This window comes from Panthera leo, chromosome A2, assembly GCF_018350215.1.
Source record: "Panthera leo isolate Ple1 chromosome A2, P.leo_Ple1_pat1.1, whole genome shotgun sequence".
Classification (NCBI taxonomy): domain Eukaryota; kingdom Metazoa; phylum Chordata; class Mammalia; order Carnivora; family Felidae; genus Panthera; species Panthera leo.
Window position 1 is genome coordinate 16420368 of NC_056680.1, and position 23782 is coordinate 16444149.

Genomic DNA, 23782 nt, shown 5'->3' on the forward strand with positions numbered 1-23782 from the left:
TTTCCTGGCCTTTATGTTGAACTTTCTTTTGTTAAAAAAAAAAAAATCAGAAATGAAGAAGATCTCCTTAAGATTAGGGCAGTCTAACTTACTCTCCAACTATCAGACAGTGAAGAGCACCGCTGTTCTATGTGGCTGTCTTAATCTCCTAACTAATCTGCTTTCATCTTCAACATATGTTCAATGTTTATAAAGTACCTGAAGAGTGTCTTGATGGTTTCAACTACCTATGAGTAAAAAAAGAATGACTCAGCTGGTTCAAGATATAATTCATTAATGAGTATATGAATATTCTCAGCCTGAAGAAATCAGGACTGAACACAAACAAAATATCTGTTTACAAGTACTTTAAGAACTGTAATTTTGAAGAATCAGCAGTAGCTTTATTTTGTATTGCTCCATAAGGTCAGATAAGGACTCATGGCCACAGATTCAGGTAACTCTATTTTCATTAGACCTAAGAAAAATTTTTTTCACCATCTTCAATACTATTTTTCAATAATTAGTTTTCTTGGTGGCTCCGAAAGGCCCAGCATACAACAACAGGCCCTTTAAAAATGTTCCCACTCTAAAAAGGCTCTCCAATGTTTCCACCAACTAGATCTTTTTTTTTTTTTAATGTTTATTTTTATTTTTGAGAGAGACAGAGAGACAAAGCACAAGCAGGGGAAGGCAGAGACACAGGGAGACACAGAATCTGAAGCTGGCTCCAGGTTCTGAGCTTTCAGCACTGACCCCAATGTGGGGCTCAAACTCACAAACTGTGAGATCATGACCTGAGCTGAAGTCGGACGCTTAGCCGCTGAACCACCCAGGTGCCCCCTCCACCAAACCAGATCTATAATGCACATATGCAGGTGGTAGATTTATCTGGATCTCAGTGCTGAGTAAATCCCAGAGGGTTGGGTTGATTAGTTTTACTTCTATTCTTTTACAAAGACCCTGGAAGCTGCATCAATGTACTCACACAATTCCTAAAAACTACTACTTAAAAGATTCAATATTTTAAATTTAAACCTAATTTACTAGATATAAGAGGCTCTCTATATCATAAAAAGGTTTTTGTTAAAATATGAAAAACTTCTCATGAGACCTAACTTTACCTTAACCAGTGAAAAAATTTCGTTAAACAAAAAAATTTTTAACACTTAAAGGGATGATGGTTAAGCAGATTTTCAAACAGAGGAGAAATTTCCAAAAGGAAAATGGATATAAGACAGATTTTTTTCAAAAAGGCATATTTCACATATATTCATACTGGAAAAATGAAAAAACTGTCGAGGAAGGGTGAAAGAAAGCAGACTGAGCAGCTCTGCTTTGAAGGAGTCTGTCTTCCATTACTCCTATTCTCATTATCCCCTTGTTTCAGGTTAGGGGTCTGTAGGAAACCACTATATCATTTATTTCTAAAATACTGGTTATGCTATTGCCAAATGTAATCAATTAGCAACAGACTAAAAAATAATGAACAGAAAACGATGTTCTAATGTGGTTCCCACTTTATAAAGCATCCTTCAAAGATACTTCATTATGAACATTTTTCAAAAGGAAAAAAATCCAGCACAACTACTTTTTTCTTAAGAGCAGACTGTTTTGCTGGGACTTTATTTTGTGTTTCATCAGTTTCACATGTAAAAGAAACTTAAAAATAGGGCTGGCCTAAATCATACTTTCAGAACCAAAAAGATACTGAGACCAAAAAAAAAAAAAAAAAAAAAAAATTTTTTTTTTTTTTTTTTTTTTTTTTTAAGACATCCCCTTCCTGTGGAGGGTGGAGGAAGGGATACTGAGGGAAGGATTCTGCCATCAAATTTAAATAGGTAAATAGGCTTTTTAGACTTTTTAACTTATATCCTATTATGCAACTGTATTTCATACAATTGACCTCAATATGTTCTGAACTGTTGAAAGCTAACTTTTTCAACAAAAAGACGTTAAAATTTGTTGGACAAGCATTAATTAAGCTTACCTTTCTGTTAAATAAACATTTTCTTCAATCAGATCAAAGTAACAGGGCATCTTCCCTTGCTTGGCACATTCTTTCCATCGCTGTGGGTCCCTGAAATCCTCCATGACACAGGAAGGCCCAACCAGTGCTGAGCCTGGGGGCACTGCCGTTTCTCCCTGCTCTACTGCCACTCGAACTTTCTTTCTGTCCTGAAGTTCACCATCGCTTTCAGAATCACTCTCCAATTCCGGTCTCCTTTTTTTAGGAGGCCCTCTATCTTTCATATCATTTTTTTCTAAGTTTTTTGAAAGATCTCTCTTTTCATTCACAGCTAAAGAGTCCTTAATGGAATTGCTGCTTATTTCAGGTGCCTGCACGGACCCCTTGTCCTTCTGAAGGGATAGAAAAAATTTACTGGACTGGCTTGAAAAGTGAGACCCTGCACATTGATCCCAATTGTCCTCCTCTTCACGGTCATCTGTTAAGGAATCTGGTACCTGCCCTTGAATTCGATCATACACAACCCCTGTTCCAGGAGGTCTACCTGCTGATCTTGGATCCCAGTAGCCATTACCTTGCCAGTAATTACGTGTCCCACCATAATGTTCTGCACTTTGCTGATACTTGTGTCCACCACAGGCTCCATAGCTGCTGTCAGGTTGCTGATATGTGGTCGTAGGCTTTTCTTGTTGAGAGAATTCCCACCCTAGGTTCCTGAGCTCTTCTGATGAGCGGAAGCCATCCACTCGGGAGATGTCACAAGAGGAAGAAAAACTCAACTCTGTTTTTCCCAGTCTACTATCTGGCCTGTTAGGGAAAATGGTTTGTTGCCGAGACTTATTCGGGACGTCTTCAAAATCGTCAGAAGAATAAACTGGCAGCTCTTCTTGCTGCCTAGAGGCTATTTTGGCTTTTGCTGTTTCTTCAGAATTTGGATGACCTAGAAAGTCAGATTTCACATCTGTATGACTTGTACTATCAACCCCGTCACTCTGAGGATGAACAATTTCAGACAGGTGGTTATCTATCTGTTTTCTGCTGGGGTGTGTAAAAGAAATTTCCGGATTCTTCTCTGTTCCTTTATGATGGAAGAACTTCTCAGTCTGAGAACAAGGTTTACTTGCTACACTGTCAAATTTGTCCTCATATGAATGTCTCCTCGACTCCAATCTCTCATCTTCCCAGTGGTCAGAATAGTGTCTGTAACTTTGACTACTCCGAGAAGAACATGGACTGGTTTCTTCCGTGGGCAAAGTAGAATTCTTTGGGACTACCACAACAGACTGAAGACGGTTTCTTGGAAAACTGCTATCATCAGAATCTGTATCTTCAGAGTCACTTTCATCACTTGAGCTTTCAGAAGACTCAGAATAATCTTCATGGACAGTGGATACGATCTCTGAGGCGTGACCACTACTGTCACATTTTAAGGTGTATGCTATGCCATCACTGTCCTCCATGGTTAAATTCAAGTCACAAGAAGAAAATACAACTTCTGAGTCATCAGAAGTATGAGCATGTCCTCTCCCTCCTTCTTCATCTAAAGACATTTCTGACCTTCCTCTTCTCTCAAGCACTATGGAATTCCCTTCTTCTTGAGCCTCTTGCACACATTTCCCAGAGAGCCCATTATTATGCCTGTTTTCCCAAGAGGCAAATCCCCTTCCTGAATCAGGAAGGCCGCTACCTACTTCTATGATGGTTTCTTTCTCTGCATGCTTTACAAACTCTGTGCTTTTACTCTTCAGCACAGCATCCAAAACTGGAGATGCATTCTCTCCACATTGTAAGAGAGTTAAACTGTCCACTTTTACTCCTGGTGGCAGACTCTGAAGAGATGAAGCAATGCCTGAACTCTCTATCGGTTGATATATGTCATCAAAATGATTAACAGAAGCTGAACTGGTGCTACCAACGCTCTGCTTATATTCTTCACGTGCAAATTTTGAGTGCTGATCTGTCAGATTTCTATTATCGCATATAACTGTTTTTGATTTCAAATGCACATTCATAAAGCTATTTGAAGAAATCTTCATAACCGAAGGCTCAATCTTTTCAGCTTCAGAATGACGCAAAGAAGGGTTGTTGTCATTTGAAGTACAGTATAGATCTGAATCTTTGGTTTTACAATGAGAAACTGTCATATCAACTGGTTCTTTAATTACAGTTTTGGAATAATCTATAGTCGTAACTGGCAAAGACATGTGTTTATCTTGGTGTGGCGACACTGTAGGTTCTGTTTCTCTAAATGGGCTTCCTGACTTACTACGCAGCATGCACGTATTGTCTGAGTCTTTCTCTTTACATCTATTAATATTCTGAAATCCATTTGATGAAAGCATGCATGCTTTGACCAAAGGGGATACCTCTGATCCGGTCACACTATCATCAGAAGACATCAAAACAGTGTCAGTTTTAGAAGTGCAAAATGTTGCCAAATCAGATTCTGCCCCAGGAGATCCATTTATATTTAATTCTATGGGACAATAACTTCTTAACTGATCATTCTTCACTTTAGATAAAGAGTCTAATTCCTTAATACTATCATGGCTATCATGTCCTATAAGTTCAGATTTAAAAATAAGGGATTCATCTAGCTTTTTAAAAGTAGGTGAATCATTTAATCGATTTGATGGTGATGGAGACCCAGTCTTTTCTCTTTCAGGAATTTTACTAATCATTCTTAATTCACTACCTTTTGAACAAGGAGCCTGTAAATTAAAAGAATGAGATGATCTGATTTCCTCATTTAATTCTGTACAACAGAAAGAATTCTTAAATTTATCGGACTTGGATACAGACTTTGAAAGGGCAGATTTGTAACGGGAAGCACTGTTATCATGCTTGGAATAGGATGAGCCCCGTCGGAATCCCAGTTCATTAGGGGGAGAACAACATCTTTTCATTGCTTCATTTTCTGAAGTCCTTTTGGATTCTCTTTCTACTTTTGAAGAATACTTTCCTCTTTTCTCCATCTCTAAGTAAGAGGACTCAGTTTTGCAGTCCCGATCAGATTTAGAATAGGATGACGATGTCCTTAGGTCTCTGTAAGAGAAGGAATGGGATGAGGTGCGCCTTGAGTAGGTCTTCTTATACTCCTCTTCTGAGTCAGAACTCTCCCGAGCTCTGTTATCTGTATATGGCCGAGAATAGCGAGCCCTCTCTCGGTAAGGGGAACTCCGATGGTAGCGACGATCAGAGTCATAATAATGGGATCGTTCCGACCGGGAATAGGATAAACTAGTTCTAGAGCCTCTGTCAGATCTTGAGCGAGATCTGCTCCGCCTTCGCTCTCTCTCTGATCTACATCGAGAAGATATATACCGAGTATCTCTTTCAAGTTTTGAGTAGCTAAAATATTTATCATCTCTCTCTGTTTTAGATCGCGAAGATTTCCCTAAATCCTCACTTTTTAAAGGTGCTAAGCTCTTTTTTGAATCTCTTTCCTTTTCAATGCTTGCTGAAAATTTTAAATCGTGTGATCTTTGACTTGAGGAAGTCCGTACAGAATCTTCATCAGATTCTGAAGCAAGAAAGGTGCCTTCGGATTGTGAGGATTTCTTCTTAGAACCTGTTTTTTTAGAGCCCAGATTACTCTTAGAACTATCTGGAATTTCTTCTTCCTTCCCAATATGGGAATCTTCTTTTTGTGAGGGAGTATCTGCTTGCTCATTCAAATTTTGAGTTATGTGTTCTTCTGAACTATTAGATACAGCGTCCTGCTTAGTGTCCACGTCTGAAGATTCTGGTACAGTCGTAACTGGTGGTTCCTTCAGTATTCTAACTGCTACATCTACCGGTGCTGTCATCAGAACTGGGATTGGTGTGTGTGGCAAGGCCACTGGCTCTGTTACTGGTGCTGGTGGTGAGGGTGTCGTGGCCTGGGGAGGTGGAGGTGGTGGAGGTGGAGAAGAGGGTGGTGAATCTACAGTTGTTGATTCTGCTATGACTGCTGGTAATGGTACTACTGGAGGAGGTGGAGACACCACTGCTGTAGCTGTAGTCAGCAGTGGCCTGGACGTCACGTGAAGCAGGTGTTTCTTAAAATGAATTTTGCCCAATTCTACCCTTGATTTTGGTGGGGAAGATTCTTCTGTAGTAGATAAGGTATCTCCAATGTCCATTTTTATTTTAGGAGTCAAGTCTACTTGAAGAGGTCCAGCTGGGGAGTTTGGAGTATCATTTTGCTTTTCATTGCCAAGTGCAGTCAGAAACCTATTCTGCAAAGTTTTCTTTGTAAGGCTGAAGCTGAAAGACACCTTTTGTCGTCCCTGTTCCTCCAAATTAACTTTTGTCTTGGTGCCTTTAGGTAAAAATCGACTAGAAGCAACACCTTTGAACATTGGTCCTTTGAAGAAACCTGTTTTCTGCACATTTTCAATCTTTGCCTATAAGTGAACAAAACAAGCAGTTACTACAACAATAAAGTTACTTTCAAATGGCTAGCATTACAGTTTAAAATGTCAGGAAAATGAAAAATCCTCTTTAAGGACAGTATGAATTTCACTAAGCTAGATAAAACTTCATTATAGAAAATTTGAAACATACACAAAAGTATAGAGAATAGTATAATAAACCCTTAAGTACCCACCCCAAGTTTCAACAATTACCCATACTTTCCTATTTTTGTCTCTTACATAAAGAATTTATCTGTTTTGGGGCACCTGGGTGGCTCAGTCGGTTAAGCGGCCGACTTCAGCTCAGATCATGATCTCGCGGTCCATGAGTTCGAGCCCCGCGTCGGGCTCTGTGCTGACAGCTCAGAGCCTGGAGCCTGTTTCAGATTCCGTCTCCCTCTCTCTCTGACCCTCCCCCGTTCATGCTCTGTCTCTCTCTGTCTCAAAAATAAATAATTGCTTAAAAATATATATATATAAAAAAAAGAATTTATCTGTTTTTATAACTTTTTTTTTTCCAGGCAGACTTTTTAACGAGAATAATAAAAAAAAAAAAAATCCAACATGTACTTCAATATAGAACACAAAATGACATGTAGATAGAGAGCAATAATTAACATCTCAGTGTGGAAAATAGTTTGTTCCTGTGTTCTGAGAAGAAACATCAGAAGCCATTATAGTGGTGTTCTGGCATCACACAGAATCACTTAGGTGCTTCATAAAATACAGATCTGCAACACAACTAGATCTAAAGCAACAAAGTATGTTTTGTTTGGGTTTGTTTTTGGAAAACAAGCACATAAGACAATTCTGATGGACTTTACAGATCTGAAAAACCACTGGTCTAGAGCAGTCTCCTATCTCGTTTTATAGATGAGGTAAGCAAATGAGGCCCAGATCTTTCTGCTTTACTATAAATTACTCTGCCCTGGCACACTACCACTGTCTCTGCCCGGGCCTCACACACTCAGGCCATGCTGATTTATAGTCCAACCCTACTCTAGGAGCAACAACTACAAAGTATATATCTAAGAAAATTTTTCCTTCCATTATTTGCCAAACCACCAAAGGAAATGGTAGGCTTTAGAAGTTAAAGGCAAAATCTAGGTGGTAGAGAGAACATCAGAAAAATCTATAAGAAACAAACTCAAGTCTAAATTAAAGATGGTACACTGGTCATCCGCAATATTTTTTTAATGGATCTTCTTTAATCAACTCTGGCTAAGAGAATAGTTTTCTCCTTCAATATGGTAAAATCTGCATCAGTTTTCAACATTATACACTAATCAAGTGAGAAAAAAAATGTTCTCTCATGCATTATCATAAAGCAGTGGTCTTCAAATATTTTTTAAGAAACAGAATGCACTTGTCAAATGAAATCTTACATGGTAGCTCAATACATAAAAACAGGTAAATGCTGTCTCCAGAGCTCCCAGCTTCCTCTACCTTGCCTAAAGCTTTTGAAGCTCCATTTTAAAAACCACTTCCTTGAGATACACAACATTCCTCCTTGGAATGGAGTTACTACAGATTCAAAAATTCAGCAAAAACTATTTCTTCATTTCACATTCAAAATGATAGCTAGAGGCACCTGGCTCTAGCCAGGTCTGTGGAGGCACCTGGCTCTCAGTCAGTCAGTGGAGCATGCAACGACACTTGGTCTTGGGGTTGTTGAGTTCGAGCCTCAAGCTGGGGGTAGATAGTACTTAAATATAAAATCTTAAAAACCAAACAAAACAAAAAACATAGATAAATTTTGAGTTTTTAATCCAATAACCATTGAATAACTAGTTAAATTATACTTACCTCATTTTCTTCTTCTCTATTGCCATCCAGCCAAGAGAGCATGCAAAAGAATAAAAAGAAATCATAAATACTAAAAACAATTGAAATCAAAGTTTTTTATTATTAAAACCTAGGATACCGACAACCTATAGGTTTTTGACATGAGCTGTTCATTCCTTCAAAGTTTCAATTACATTTAGTACAGCAAATATTTATTGAAGATAATACCAGGCACTGTGAAATAAAAGGTGAACACAGTCCCTGCCCTTAAAAAGCTTAATGTCCTGTAAAACAAAATACAATTTTGTTACAAAGTAATTCCAACATAATGGAATAAATACAAAGAAATAAGCGCAGTGTAACAGCAAAGGGAGAAAATGCAGTTTAATAACTCAGTTTAGTAGGAGAATAGGAAAGCAAAAAAATCCTTCCTAAAAGAAGAGTAGCTCCTGAAGATACATTTGTAGGGAGATCCCAGGCAGAGGAAGATTCCCCACAAAGGCAAAGAGATTAAAACGCAGAACAACATGTGCAAGAAAACTATAAACAGTTCAGCATTACCGGAGTATAAAGTGTAAGGCAGAAAGTAGCCAACATAGGGAACAGTAGCCAAGTCCACAGACAGATTTCTCATGAGGAGAAACACAGTTCGTTTTATGGATTAGGGGTTCTCAATCCTTTGTGGTGTCCATTCAGCAGTCCCTTTGCTGAACACAAGGTATACGCTCTGCTCCACATCACAGCATGTGGCTCTCCGAGCTCACAGTTATGTTCTAAAAAAGGTAACCACACTGTGTCCTGAGACAGAGGAATCAAAAGCCAAAAGTCTGGTGTACACCAGTGCGCCAGGCATCCTGGGGAAAAGGAAGCTACAAAAGGGCTTTGGATGATGACAGCCAGATTAGGATTTTAAGCAGACCACTCTGCAGGCTACATGGCAAGACTGGAGTATAATCATCTGTTTGAAATGTCCCTTAAAAGAAATGTACAAAAACCTGGTCTCCAAATGTAGGCTTCACTCCATCATAATTCAGTCCATTCACCAGTGTAGCCATACAAAAACCAAGTAATGAAGAGGGGGAAAGGATGGCAATACAAGGATGAGATTGGAAGCGAGGTCAAGGTTAAACACCTTTTTCCTATTCCAAAACCACTAAACAAACACTTCACAGATGCAATCTGAGAACAACTATATTTCATTAATTCTGTGAGGTACATTTTCCCTACATATAACACCTCTGCATCATACTATCAATAACATCATAGTTTGATTGGCAGAATGTTTTCCTTTCTTAGTGGTTCATAAAATAGTTGTGTCTTACAATCCATGACCTACTAGATTTGATTTAAATTAGTATCATGTGGAATTTTTTCAAGAACATAAAAGGTACCTGGACATGTCAGAGCATTTGGAAGGTCATTCCTATTGGTACTCCCCTTTTCAGTGGATATTCAGAGAACTGCTTGACAGAGATGGCAAGACATTTCCCCGAACTTGATAATAAGATGTTTGTAATAAAAAGAATATAAGCATATACAAAAAATACAGGGGAAAATATAAATTTCCTTTTAATTTTCTCATGGCAAAAGCATTTCAATAGAGAAAATTCAAATTACAAAACAAGCAAAAGGAAGAGTCCACAATCCAACATCCAGAGACTGCTGTTAACACCTTAGTCTACCGAGCCCTCTAATGCTTCTTTTGTGTACATGGTTGTCAGTGGGGGCGGGGAGGGGGGGGGGGGTGGTACTTAAACACAGGTCTTTCTTTTTAAGTATAGCAATCATACCATACAAGCCATTCTGTATCTTGCCTCTCTCCCTCATCACAAATAGAGCAGGTGAGCAAACAAGGTGTTTAGATCACAAAAAGTATGGAATCACTACAACACATTGAAGGGAATGATCCTGAAAGAAGGGGACACAGGGGCACCTGGGTGGCTCAGTCAGTTAAGTGTCCCACTCTTGGTTTTGGTTCGGGTCATGATCTCATGGTTTCATGGGTTCAAGCCCCATAACAGGCTCTGTGCTAGTAGCACAGAGCCTGCTTGGGATTCATTCATTCATTCATGCTCTCTCTCACCCCCCCCCACTGCCCCTCCCCCCCACTGCCCCTCCCCCACTCACTCTGTTTCTCCCAAAATGAATTAAAAAAAAAAAAAAAAAAAAAACAAAGAGGGGCACCTGGGTGGCTCAGTCAGTTGAGCTTCTGACTTCAGCTCAGGTCATTATCTCACGGTTTATGGGTTCAGGCCCCGCGTCGGGCTCTGTGCTGACAGCTCAGAGCCTGGAGCTTGCTTTGGATTCTGTATCTCACTCTCTCTCTGCTCCTCCCCAACTCACTCTCTCTCTCTCTCTCAAAAATAAATAAAGACTAAAAAAAATTTTTTTAAGAAAGACAGAAATAAATACAGATAAGTGAAGACATAGTTAAGTTTCAAAATAAAGTAAGCATTTCTCTCTCACATCCTCAGCTGAAAGTTGGGAGAAGAAACAGGGCAAAATACTTAAACAAAATTCAAGTGTAAGAAACAGAAATGGAAGTGGACTATATTACTAATTTATATTAGAGCTTATCAGCACACTTATTCTACTTGGCTGGCAGCATTAAACTATCTAGAAACAACCAGAAGAAACAACTGGTGAATTACTCCAGGAAGCTGGATGGGACAAGAGAGGTAGAAAGAAAGCAAGATGAGAGAACTCAGGGCATTCCCAAGAATACTGAAATGACTGACCTAGTAATCCATAGATAACAGAGAAGAGAGAAATCTGGAAGAAGCTGATAAACTGAAGGAACAGGGTAAGGGCAAGATACTTGAAGCTTCAAAGAGTAAATGTGCTGGAAACCAGAAAGTGAGGTAGAAGGGTGAGGTGAAAGAACTGGAAATTCTGGTCAGAGTAACAGAGTTAGGGTACATTTCCAATAATGATAATAGCTCGCTGTGGACATGGAAGCAGACTGCCACTGCAATAAGAGGACAAGACCTTTTTGAAGAAGTGATTGTGAGGCCACAATTAATAGCAAGAATCAGTCACAAACGTTTAATAAAAAGGAAACTTGTTTTGGTAAATAACATAACATCACGTCAAGGGAAGGCTGATGGAACAAAGGTATACAGAGTCCCCAGGATCTCTGACATGAAAAATAATGAGGCATGCGCAAACAGGCATTTAACTCTTTAGCATAAGACTGTGCTGGAATGGGGGCACTTGGGTGGCTTGGTCGGTTAAGCGTCCGACTTCGGCTCAGGTCATGATCTCACGGTCCGTGAGTTCGAGCCTCGCATCGGGCTCTGTGCTGACAGCTCAGAGCCTGGAGCCTGTTTCAGATTCTGTGTCTCCCTCTCTCTCTGTCCCTCCCCTGTTCATGCTCTGTCTCTCTCTGTCTCAAAAATAAATAAATGTTAAAAAAAAAAAATTTAAAAATAAATAATAAAAAGATTGTGCTGGAACGGCCTTATTTCTTCTTTTGAAAAGCTACTACAGAAGAAAAATCAGGAATATTGAAGCAAGCTGTCTGTCAAAAATGTACAGGACAAATATTTGCAGCTTGCTGAAGAACTGTTTCAAGAATGTTGATTAATCTGGGTCAACATGGTGACAAATCTCAATGAGGTCACAGGGCACATGTGGAAAAGGAATTAAGAGATTTCATCACAGCAGTTCGAAGATCCAAAGAAATGACATGATTATTAAAATCAACCCCCTAACTACCCAATCTCTCTGGCTAGGACACAAAAACTGAAGCCTCCAAAGGGAAGCCTGGTATGAGAGAGACTTGGCCATATCAAGAATATTCATAAATATAAACAAGTTGGATAGCAAGGGAGTCTATTCTGGATACCAGGTCATACAAGAAATAGTTACAGTTAAACAAGTATTTTTAGTTACACTGGGGAAAAGACCACTTACAAGACCACAGTGATTTATTTATAAAATATCAGAAAACTTAAAGATAAAATAGTCCTATTTTGCACAATTCCAAAAGTTGGACCTGTGACCAACAGAAGGACAGAATGACAGATTTTAGCTCATTTTAAGTTTGAATATTTTAAATTCATTTTATTTGAAAAATACACACACCCACAAGAGAAATTCATAATACAAAAAGATATACAACTAAAATTAGATATCTCTCTCCAGTGGCAACTATTGTTAAGTTTTGTATATCCTTCCAGAAATTGTGTGCATATGTGAGCATATGTATCTCTTTTTAAGGAGAAAACACACAAAAGGAAACACACCTTTCTATACCTTGTTTTTGTTCATTTAAAGCCTTAGATATTATATATCAACATGTAACAGACATAGCTTCATTTTTAGTTCTACCATCATAATAGCTTTTTCATGTTTGTAAGTCATTGGTGTTTCCTTTTAGCTGGGAAGTGCTTTTTCAGGTCTTTGGCCAATCAGTTGAGTTGTTGGTCTTTCTTACTGATTTATAAAAATCAGATGTGATACGTCTGCAACTAGAATGTGTCACTGTACCGAGCACTTAAGTTTCCTCCTCATCAGAAATGTTTACGAAGAATCTGGATAAGAACTTACCTCAAATGAGATAGAATTCCTGCCCTAGATGTAAAGCTAAAAGTGTGATCCTAGAAGGTCTCATTCCAGGCCTTCAGTTCACTGAATTTCCTGAACTACAAATCAGAAGCAGCACTTATTACTTTATGTGGATTTTAATAACACTTTAAAGATCCACTCCTATCTCATCTTTAAAGACTTCTTACTAAAACTCATATAATCCTGGGATGCCTGAGTGGCTCAGCCTTTGAGCACTGACTTGATTATGGCTCAGGTCATGATCCCAGGGTTGTGGGATCAAGCCCCGCCCCACATCCACGTTCAGAGTGGAACCTACTTAAGATTCTTTCCCTCTCTTTCCCTTTCCCTCTCCCCCACTAGTGCTAGCTCGTTCTTTCTCTCTCTCTCTCTCTGCAAAAATAAAAAACAAAAAATAAAAATCAGATACTCCTCAAATGCTCAGTGTTTCTCACATTTGAGTGATATATGGGCCTTTTTTAAGAAGACAAAAAATTGTCAGATATCTAAGGCTAGATCTCAACTTAAGAACACTGACCTAAGAAAATTAATATATTATTAAATAATTAATACTCTTTTAATATTAAAAATTCATATGTTATATTTTACTTGAAAGTTACCACTGGAAAGTGGCAGTCTTCAGGAAAAATAAATTTCAAAATTTAAAACTGGTCAAAATAATGTTTAACGTTTGTAGTTAGCAAACAGAATTGTATCCATGTTAATTTCTCAAAATTGATAATTGTACAGTGATTATATTAAGGGAATGCCTTTGTTTTTGGCAAGTACACACTGAAGGATATGGGGGTAAAAGGCATCATGACTATAACCATCAAACATTTCAGAAAAAAAAAAAAAGCAATGTATGTGTGTAGAAAGAATGATAAATGATAAAATGTTCACAATGGGGTGAAGGGTATATATATATATATATATATATATATAGGAAATCTCTGTATTGTTTTTGACCATTCTGTAAGTTTGACATTATTTCAAAACTAAAAATTATTTTTTCAACTTAAGATAATCAAATATGAAAAACTTTTAAATACCCTCACAAAATCTACACCCCATAAGAATTTTTTATGAAAAACACTGTATGGACTCTTCAAGATCCTAGAGCCTCAGCTAGAGAAACACTACCTCAAATGTTCCAAATTCATATTCTGGAAAGCAGCGATGAGGATAAGCTACATCAAAACTAGACCCTATACTAGACTGAAATTGCAGACTCAGGGTAGTGTGAAGAACTAAAAAGGTAAGAGAAGTGTCGATAACAAAAGGAAGGAAGCCACCAATGACAAACTGAAGACCATTTCCCAACACTGCTTGTAACACAACCCCACCCAGAGGTATAGTCAAGTAGTACTCTGAGCTCCCTGGAAGAAAGGTAGCTTGCCGTATACACCCAGGTCCAAGGAAGGGTCACAGAGAGCGCTTCTCAAGTACTAAAGTCACTATCTCCACCATTAGGAAAGACCTGGAATTTCATAGCTTCAGCCACTCTCCTCCCCCCTCCATTTGTTTCCATTTCAGGTTGCTAAATCTGTGACCCGCTCCCTAACAAGTACAAACAAAAACATCTGTCATGGAAAAAGAAGTCTGAATGCACTGAAGTCGGGCAGGTTTTGACATTTACACAGTTTAGGCACTTGCAGTGTCCTACATTTAAGACTAAATGCCTCAGATATTCAATGATATGGAAAAGTAATACACCAGAGAGAAAGTCTTCATAAGTAAAATTTTTATTACAAAAGATCATATCTACCTAGCTCACAGCCACAGCCTCACCTATGGTCACACACATTTGCAAACCTTTTCTCAACAAACTGAGTAATCCTTCTGTAGGCCAAGGTTTTCGTACCATGAGCTAGCGAGGCTTAAGGCCAATGTGGAGACTACACCACAACATGTCTTTCAACAGCACACAACCACACTGATGGATTGCCCAACGACTTATTTTAGAAAGGCAACACTTAACTACAAGTATCAGTACTCTTATCAATCACAAGACTATTTATTCAACAATTATTTAAGGATCTATCCTTCTGAAGGCAGTGTTAACTCTGTTAGGGCAAGATAACAAGTTCATACACAGTTCCTACCCAGAATTTCATCCTTTACTTGAAGTAATATGGCACAGAGGTATACCAAATAACTATAATACAAGGTAATAATAATTTCCATAAATGAGAAGGCTAATGGGGGGGCTTTCTCTTTAATTTTCCTTTTTCAGCTCAACCTCATCTCGATTTCCTGACTGTCCTTCATGAAAGCATACCTTCTTCAGCATTTATTACTTTGCTTATTAGGACGGCAATGTAACACAGCAAAAAAGATCAAACTTTGATAATTCCTAGGTCAGAATCCTGTCCCTACCATTCACTAACTCTATGACTTGTGCCACTCAATTCCCTTCCTTACTCTCCTAGGTACCTGTTTCACACATCCCCCTACCCCAAATCTCCATCACTACCATGACCCTGACCACTCTCAATTGAAGATCCCATCACTTAACTCTATGCCCCATCCTCTTGCCTTCTCAAAGATGTATTTCCTATTTCCTTTCCTCTATCATCTGTATCTTTTTCTTCACTCTCATTAGTCAAACAGCTTTAAAGATACCTTACCTTAAAAAAAAAAAAAAAAAAGGCAGGAGGGTGAATTGTCATTAGGGACCAACATCTTAAAAGACAAGGGTCAATTTTTTTTTTTCAGGGACATTTTTAAGGGACATTTCAATGCCTACAGGGGCACCTGGGTGGCTCAGTCGGTTAAGCATCTGACTCTTGATTTCAGATCAAGTCATGATCTCGTGGTTTGTGGGTTCGAGTCCTGCATCGGGCTCTTCTCTAGCAGTATAGAGCCTGCTTGGGATTCTTTTTCTTTCTTTCCTTCTTTCCTTCTTTCTTTCTTTCTCTCTCTCTCTCTCTTTCCTTCCTTCCTTCCTTTCTTTCTCTCTCTGCCTGTCCCTGCTCATGCTCACTCTCTAATTCAATAAACTGTAAAAAATAGAGAACCTACATATTATGGTGATTAAAGCTAATAACTTATTTTCTTTAAACAAGCAATCACTTTGTAAAACAAACACAGCTGATCTTTAGAGTTCCATAGTCACTGAGGGAAGGTAAGAATATCATCCCAAATGTTAACAATTGTATATTTACCTGAAATGTTTCTAAATTTGTCTTCCAAATTAGTTTGCAGGAGCACCTGCATTAAGTGAATTATGTTTTCTTCAAGCAATCTTTTTCCAAAACCCATAAACTGGGGTGTATGGTGATTTTGAACATTTTAAGGCCTGTTACATACAAATGAGTTTCACAGGGCACATGGATGGCTCAGCCAGTTAAGTGGCTGACTCTTAATTTCGGCTCAGGTCGTGATCTCACATTTCATGGGACTGAGCCCCATGCAGAGCTCTGCACTCACTGTGCAGAGCTTGCTTGGGATTCTCCCTGCCCCCAACCCCCCACCCCCCCTCCTGCCCGCCCCTCATTGCACTTGCATTCCCTCTCCCTCTCTCTCTCAAAATAAATATACATTTTTTAAAAATAAATAAAAACAAATGGATTTCACTACCTTTATTCACTATTTGGGGTTAAATCTCAAATTACCTGTTTTATTTTCCTCACTGAGCAAATGTGGGAGGGGATACCCAGTACCAAACAATCTTTAAAACACAGAAATGCATAAATGCTGAAATTCAATTTTAGTACCAGGCAATGAACCACAACAGAAAGAGTGGAGGATAAGTTCTTAGTGAGCTGGTCACGTTACACTATTGTCTTACAGCCCCATTAGACCACCATCACCACTACAAGCAGCTAACAGAATGTTTCCTATTTTGGGGGTAGTAGGTTTAATGCTTTACATACATCTAGCTTGTCCTCAAAACTATGAAGGGTGTACTACTTGTATTCTCATTTTGCATATGGAGAAACCTAACATCATAGCTAGCAAAGTGACAGAGACAAGTTCCAGGCTTTTTTGACTGCAGAGCCCTTGCTCTTTAACAAATATTTATTAGCTATTACCCAGAACTGGGAGCAAAGGGCAAAAAGTTTCAGAGAAATGTATTTTGACTCAATGTACTAGTAACTTATCTACCTAGCAACAGAAGGGGCTGTATCGTGAAACAGAGTAACAGTCCTGATGGTCATGTGTCTATAACAACTCCTAAATTGGATGCAAGAAATCATTCGGGTTTTTTTCCCCCATCTCAACTTCAGACTAGATTCTTCTATGAAGAGCTAGTATACTGAAAGGTGTGTCATACCAAGAGTCTGAGAGAGATGGCTAACTATAGACAGACCTGTAGGATATAAACTAGTTAATGTTTAAAAAGCTGTACCTATCCTGTATTTTAGCAGGTGACTACTTAATGCCAGTCTTCCAGTCCTACTCTTGCTTAACCACATTAAACAGAAACAGGAAAATAGATGGTGGTCAGTTCCTTCATGTGGTTATAGACGCTGATGCAAATTAGCTCTTTAAAATCCACTTTCAAAATTAAAACAATGAAAGTAAAACATGTGATTAAATCTACACATGAGACAAAAGAGGTTTCTCTTTTTATACACAAATAATTCAGGATCTTTCTCTTTCATAAATCTGCTTTCTTTTGTGTTAATATTAAAAATGCTTCTAAAAATAATTTCATTTTTTCACGTTTCACATGTTTGTCATAAATCTAAAAAAAAAAAAAATCTACATGGGCTGCATTTAATTTTGGTAACACAATGAATACAGCAACTCAGAAAGCTCCTAGAATAAATTACCACCAGACCAAAACCAAAACACACCAAAAAGGTATAAAGGTCAGTTTTCTTCAGGAACACCACCTTAAACATAATAGCCACCATTTATTTTCTGACTGTTGTGAAGTTTTAGTATTTTCCCCAAAATAGCAAATTAGTGCTTGAGGTGTAAAAGAGAAAGGTTTCAAGTCAGCTAACACAAGTAGAAGTATGGCAAAGATACCCATGCCTAAAAACAAAAACAAACCCTGAAATACTTATTCTTACAAGGCAAAGCTGATGATAATGTAAGATCATTGTGAATTAAATGCACTAAAAAAAAAAAAAAAAAAAAAAAAAAAAAAACAACGCACCACCCCTCACACTTTCATGCATGGAAAATGAAGGTTAAAATAAAATGCAAAGGTTATCCATGTGATAGCAAAAGACTGGAAATAGCCTAAATGTTCATCAAAAGAGTGTTTGAGTAACTCTGCCACATCCATTCAATGAAGCAGTACACAGCATTAAAAGCAATGATGAAGAGCTCTGTATACTCTTCTGGTATGATCTCCAGAATACATTGTTAAGTGAACAGCAAGACACAAAACAGCATGTTTTGTGTGCTTCTATGTTCAAAATGGAAGACTCAACCAAAATTAAACATAATTATTACATGTTAAAGGACATGGTAAAAAAATAAGAATGAAAGCTATGCCTCTTTGGACATTCTTTTATTGTAGTAACTTTGGAATCATGTAAAATGATGCATTTTTTTAATGAGAAAATAAAAAAAATAATTTCTAGAAATTCAAACTATTAAAACTATACCAAATTGGTGACTGGCACAAACATGAAGAAAAGTTGAACTATTTTGACTAAAAATACCTTCCTGGAATATATCCTGAAGGTAAAAAAAAAAAAAAATCATAAAGAAATCTTACACTGTTAGTAGTCTGTTATAATAATACTGGTATTACCACTGAAACTGTCACATAAAAATGGATAAAGCAAATAAGCCATTCCATTAATGTCATTAGGAACTAAGATTTTCAACATAAAAGTGGCATGTTTTAAAATAAAAACTATAGGGGCACCTGGGTGGCTCGGTCGGTTAAGCGTCCGACTTCGGCTCAGGTCACGATCTCGCGGTCCGTGAGTTCGAGCCCCGCGTCAGGCTCTGTGCTGACAGCTCAGAGCCTGGAGCCTGTTTCAGATTCTGTGTCTTCCTCTCTCTCTGCCCCTCCCCTGTTCATGCTCTGTCTCTCTCTGTCTCAAGGATAAATAAACGTTAAAAAAAAAAAAAAATTAAAAAAAATAAAATAAAATAAAATAAAATAAAATAAAATAAAATAAAATAAAATAAAAACTATAGGACCTGGATGGCTCAATCAATTAAGCGGTAGACTCTTGGGTCTCCGCTCAGGTCATGATCTCATGGTTCAGGAGTTTGAGCCACGTGTTGAGCTCTGCACTGACAGCGCAGAGCCTACTTGGGATTCTGTCTCTCCCTCTCTCTGCCCGTCCCAGCTCTCTCTCTAAATAAAAAAAAACTTAAGTAAATAAAGCTGAAAGAGTACTACTCTATTTACTTCAAAGAGAGGATCAAGGAGAACATCAATTTAAAATCCTCCATACGTAGGGTCACCTGACCAGCTCAGTAGGTGGACATGCAACCCTCGATCTCAGGGTTGTGAGTTCGAGCTCCATGTTGGGTGTGGAGATTACTTAAAAATAGAATCTTAAAAAAAATAAATAAAATCCTCCATATAGTGCCTGGCACATAGTTAATACGCAAAATAAATGGGCATTGTTAGCAATTTGGATACATATTTGTAAGATTCTTTAACAACAGCATTTACTCATAATGCATAAAAATATAAATCACTATGATGTACACCTGAAATTAATAAGATACTGATGTCAATTACAGTTCAGTTAAAAAAAAAAAAATAGTTTCGGGGCACCTGGATGGCTCAGTTGGTTAAGCGTCCGGCTCTTGATTTCAGCTCAGGTCATGATCTCATAGTTCGTGGGTTCGGGCACTGTACTGGGTTCTGTGTGGACAGTGCAGAGCCTGCTTGGGATTCTCATTCTCTCTGCCCCGCCTCCCCTACCCCACTTGCTATCTCTCTCAAAATAAAAATAAACTTAAATAGTCTTGGGGTGCCTAGGTAGCTCAGTTAAACAGCCTACTTCAGCTAGGGTCATGATCTCGCAGTTCATGAGTTCAAAACCTGCATCGGGCTCTGTGCTAACAGCTGGGAGCCTGGAGCCTGCTTGGGATTCTGTGTGCGTGTGTGTGTGTGTCTTGTCTATCTGTCTCTCCCCCACTCACACTCTTTGTCTCTCAAAAATAAACATTAAGAAAAAAAAATTTTTTTTAATAGTCTTGGGGTACTTGGGTGGCTCAGTCAGTTAAGCTTCCGGTTCCTGATTTCAGCTCAGGTCATGATCTCTCTCGGTTCATAGGATTGAGCCCCAGGTCAGGCTCCACACAGATAGCATGGGTTCTGCTCCAGATTCTCTCTCTCTGCCCCTACCACCCCACTTGTTTGCATGCTCTTGCTCTCAAAATAAACTTAAAAAAAAATAGTCTCCGCTTTTAGAAAATAAGCATAAATAGCAAAGACCTTCCTCATTTTTATATCCCCAGGTCTTGTCACTAAAAAGGTGCATAGTAAATAATTTTAAACAAATGAATAGAGACACAGAAGTAGGAGGTGAAAGGTAGAGAGATTGAGGAGAATGGTAAAAATACAGAGTAGCTACAGAAGTTGAAAAGCTACACTTAACTGTAGTCTTTAGGCCAGTGCCAACTGGCTAAGTTTGTTACATATCTACAAGTACAGAAATTGAGACCAGAGTTTGGAAACTTCTATAGCAATTTGACCTTGACCAGTGATCAGTTGGCTTATACTTTTCTAAGCTTTTTATTTTGAAATAATTACAGATTGACAGGAAGTTACAAAAATAGTACAAAGAGTCTCTGTACACTTCACCCAGCCCCCTCCAATGGTGACATCTTACGGAGCTGGGGTCCAATATCAAAACCAGGAAATTTACATTGTTACATTACTGTTCACCAGATTAGACCTTATTCAGTTTTCACCATTCTTTTTAACCTGCATTCATATTCATTTGTGTGTGCAAGTAGCTCTATGCAAAACTATTCATGTAACCACCACCACAATGAAGATACAAAACTGTTCAACCAGTGGCATTGGATTCTTAATTTTTCACTTCATTTTTCTAGGACTTCATTTTTATTGTATGTTTTTAAGGTATACCAATCCATGATAAACTACAGGCAGTTTGAGAAACACTAGATGATGTGTAAATTGGCTTTATCCTATTTAGAACCCCTTATTTCCTAATAATTGATAACTGGACTTACTCTCCTGTTAGGTAATAGAAAATCCAAAACTGAAGCATATACAAAAAGTCCCCATTTTTTATATGTTAGGGTTTTACTGCTATCTAACAAAGTTCAGATATTCTTCATTCCTATAGACCAAGGTAAACAAAAGCCAGGATTTTACTTTAAAACAATGCCTCCAAAAGAATGTGTGAGGAACAGATATCAGGACCTTTAAAAAAAAAAAAAAAAAAAAGGCCTCTACACACACTTCACGATGCTTGTCCAAAATTTCCTTTTGGGGCATCTGGGTGGCTCAGTCAATTGATCTCATGTTCTCACAGTTCGTCATGATCTCACAGTTCGTGGGTTCAAGCCCCGCTTAAGGCTCCACACTATCAGTTTGGGGATTCTCTCTCCCTCTCTCTCTGCCCTTCCCCCTAGCAAACTCTGCACATGCTTTCAAAATAAATAAACTTAAAAAAAAAACATCGGAGCACCCAGGTGGCTCAGTCAGTTAAGCATCCAACTTCGGCACAAGTCATAATCTCACAGTTTGTGAGTTCGAGCCCCACATGGGGCTCTCTGCTTGTCAGCGCAGAGCCCCCTTCAGAACTTCTGTCACTCTCTCTGCTGCACTCTCTCTCTCAAAAATAAATATTTTAAAAAATATATCAAAAATCTTCTTTTTGAATTTCTTTTTTACCTTCCCAGATTCCTGAAAACATACTAGAATCATTTCTTACCTGGAGCTTTGAGAAATGTTTCAATATGTTTAGACCATCTGTCCTCTATTAAGATACTTTCAGCTCCCGGCCCCCACTTTCTACACTCTTGTGACAGTAAACTACATTGCTCCTCTGACACAAATAGCATGTGCTAGAGGAAGACTGAAAAGCTGGAAAGGTAGGAGGGAACTTGTTCCTTCCTACTGGGCACAGTTCCCACATGTATTGATCCACAAATACGCTTCTCCCTGGCGCTGATTCCAGTTTCTACCTTTCTTCCGTAATCCCAGACCAGCCTGACTGCAACTCCTCAGACACCAGCATGTCCAATACCCCTTTCCTCAGAGATCTCAGCTCCAAGGGGCCCTACTCCAAGCTTCTGGGTTCTGGGAACCAAACCCTTTTCCATTTTTCCTCTCAGCGCTAAGATGGGTAGTTACTTCCTGCCTTTCTATCACTACTACCTTCAGAGTCCCCTTTTCATTTTCTCAGTTCTCCAAAAACCCTTTTGACCAATTCTTTACATTAAATTCTATATTCTGACTGATATAGAGAAAAACAACGTGAAAGTTTAAAGCTTCTTCTTAAAAGTTTCTAATAATTTAGAATTAAAAAAAAAATTTTAACGTTTATTTATTTTTGATACAGAGAGAGACAGAGCATGAACAGGGGAGGGGCAGAAAGAGAGGGAGACACAGAATCTGAAGCAGGCTCCAAGCTGTCAGCACAGAGCCCGACACGGGGCTCGAACTCACGGACCGTGAGATCATGACCTGAGCCGAAGTCGGACGTTTAATCGACCGAGCCACCCAGGCGCCCCCAATTTAGAATTATTCTAGTATCACTGTGATATTCATCACTAATGCCAAGTTGGGGTACAATGAGCTTCTTTCCAAGACATTCTAAAAAAGCATAAAACTAGGATGGGCCATGCTTTCCTGAAAATTTAACCTAACTTAAAACTTTACATAAGCAGTCTTGGAAATGATTTTTTTCATCAGTGTTCTAGAGCAAGTATAGGCAAATTTTCTATTAAGAGCCAGAAAGTAAATTTTTCAGGCTTTACAGGCCATGCAGTCTCTGTCACAACTATTCAACTCTTGTGTGACAGCAGCCATATACAATAACTGAATGAGTGTGGCTGTGCTCCAATAACTCTATTTACTGACATAAAAACTCCAATGTCATATCATTTTACATGTCACAAGATACTATTCTTTCAGTTTTTTTAACCACTTAAAAGATATAATTATTATTAATTCATAGTCTGTACTAACACAGGCAAGGCTGGACTTGGCCCACTGGCTAGTTTGCCAACCCCTATTCTAGACCACACCTCTTACAAAATCAAAGTATGATATTTGTTGATGAGCTCAAAAGCAATTTAGTTTAAACCTAGGCTTAAACTAGAACTAATCTGAAACTCCATGGAGAGAAAACAATGTTACTTACCCTCTTCAAACTTTCTTTTGATGAAAACAAAAGATTAGAAAATTTACTAACCAAGAAATTTCATCAAAGTATGATCTAGGCTCAATTTAAGCATTCACCAACCTTTTATATCTTCTTTCTATCTACATAATACCATAAAAATAAGCACTGGGTTTTTTTGGTGGGGGGGGTGGAGGGGGGTGGGGAGGTTGGTTTTTGTGTGTGTGGCTGTGTTCCAACAAAACTTCATTTATAAGTAGTAAAATGTGAATTTCATATAATTTTCATATGTCGCGAGGTATTCTTTTGATTTTATCCCCCACCATTAAAAAATGTAAAAACTTGGGGCGCCTGGGTGGCGCAGTCGGTTAAGCGTCCGACTTCAGCCAGGTCACGATCTCACGGTCCGTGAGTTCGAGCCCCGCGTCAGGCTCTGGGCTGATGGCTCAGAGCCTGGAGCCTGTTTCAGATTCTGTGTCTCCCTCTCTCTCTGCCCCTCCCCCGTTCATGCTCTGTCTCTCTCTGTCCCAAAAATAAATAAACGTTGAAAAAAAAAAAAATTAAAAAAAAAAAAAAAAAAAAATGTAAAAACCACTCTTAGCTCATAGGTACAAAATAGGTGGTCCACCAGACTTGGCTTGTGAGCCATAGTTTACACCAACCCTTGTTTTATTTTTTATTATTATTATTTTTTTTTTTTTTTACTTTTCAGCTCCATGACTTAAGCATTGGTTTTTAAATTAACCTTGAATGATACAAATTTCTGGATCAGAGAATCATTAAGTTAGGGTCGTGATGTTCAAATTAGAACAAGTTAAGAGTAATAATGGTCTCATTTCCCAAACAAT

The 23782-nt window shown here is 38.4% G+C and overlaps 1 protein-coding gene across 5 annotated transcripts in view; it reads right to left on the reverse strand.

The window, feature by feature from the left end:
• The window catches only part of SETD2 (SET domain containing 2, histone lysine methyltransferase), a 123021-nt gene that overhangs the window by 87732 nt on the left and 11507 nt on the right, over positions 1-23782 (reverse strand). For all 5 annotated transcript variants that reach the window (XR_006199820.1, XR_006199819.1, XR_006199821.1 and 2 more), the window contains exons 2-3: positions 8152-8167; positions 1970-6336 (exon numbers count right to left, since the gene is read on the reverse strand). Coding sequence is in view for 2 of the 5 variants with exons in the window: in XM_042929138.1 (XP_042785072.1) it covers positions 1970-6336; positions 8152-8167 (4383 nt within the window). In the remaining 3 variants the exon portion in view is untranslated. The remainder of the gene's footprint in view (positions 1-1969; positions 6337-8151; positions 8168-23782) is intronic.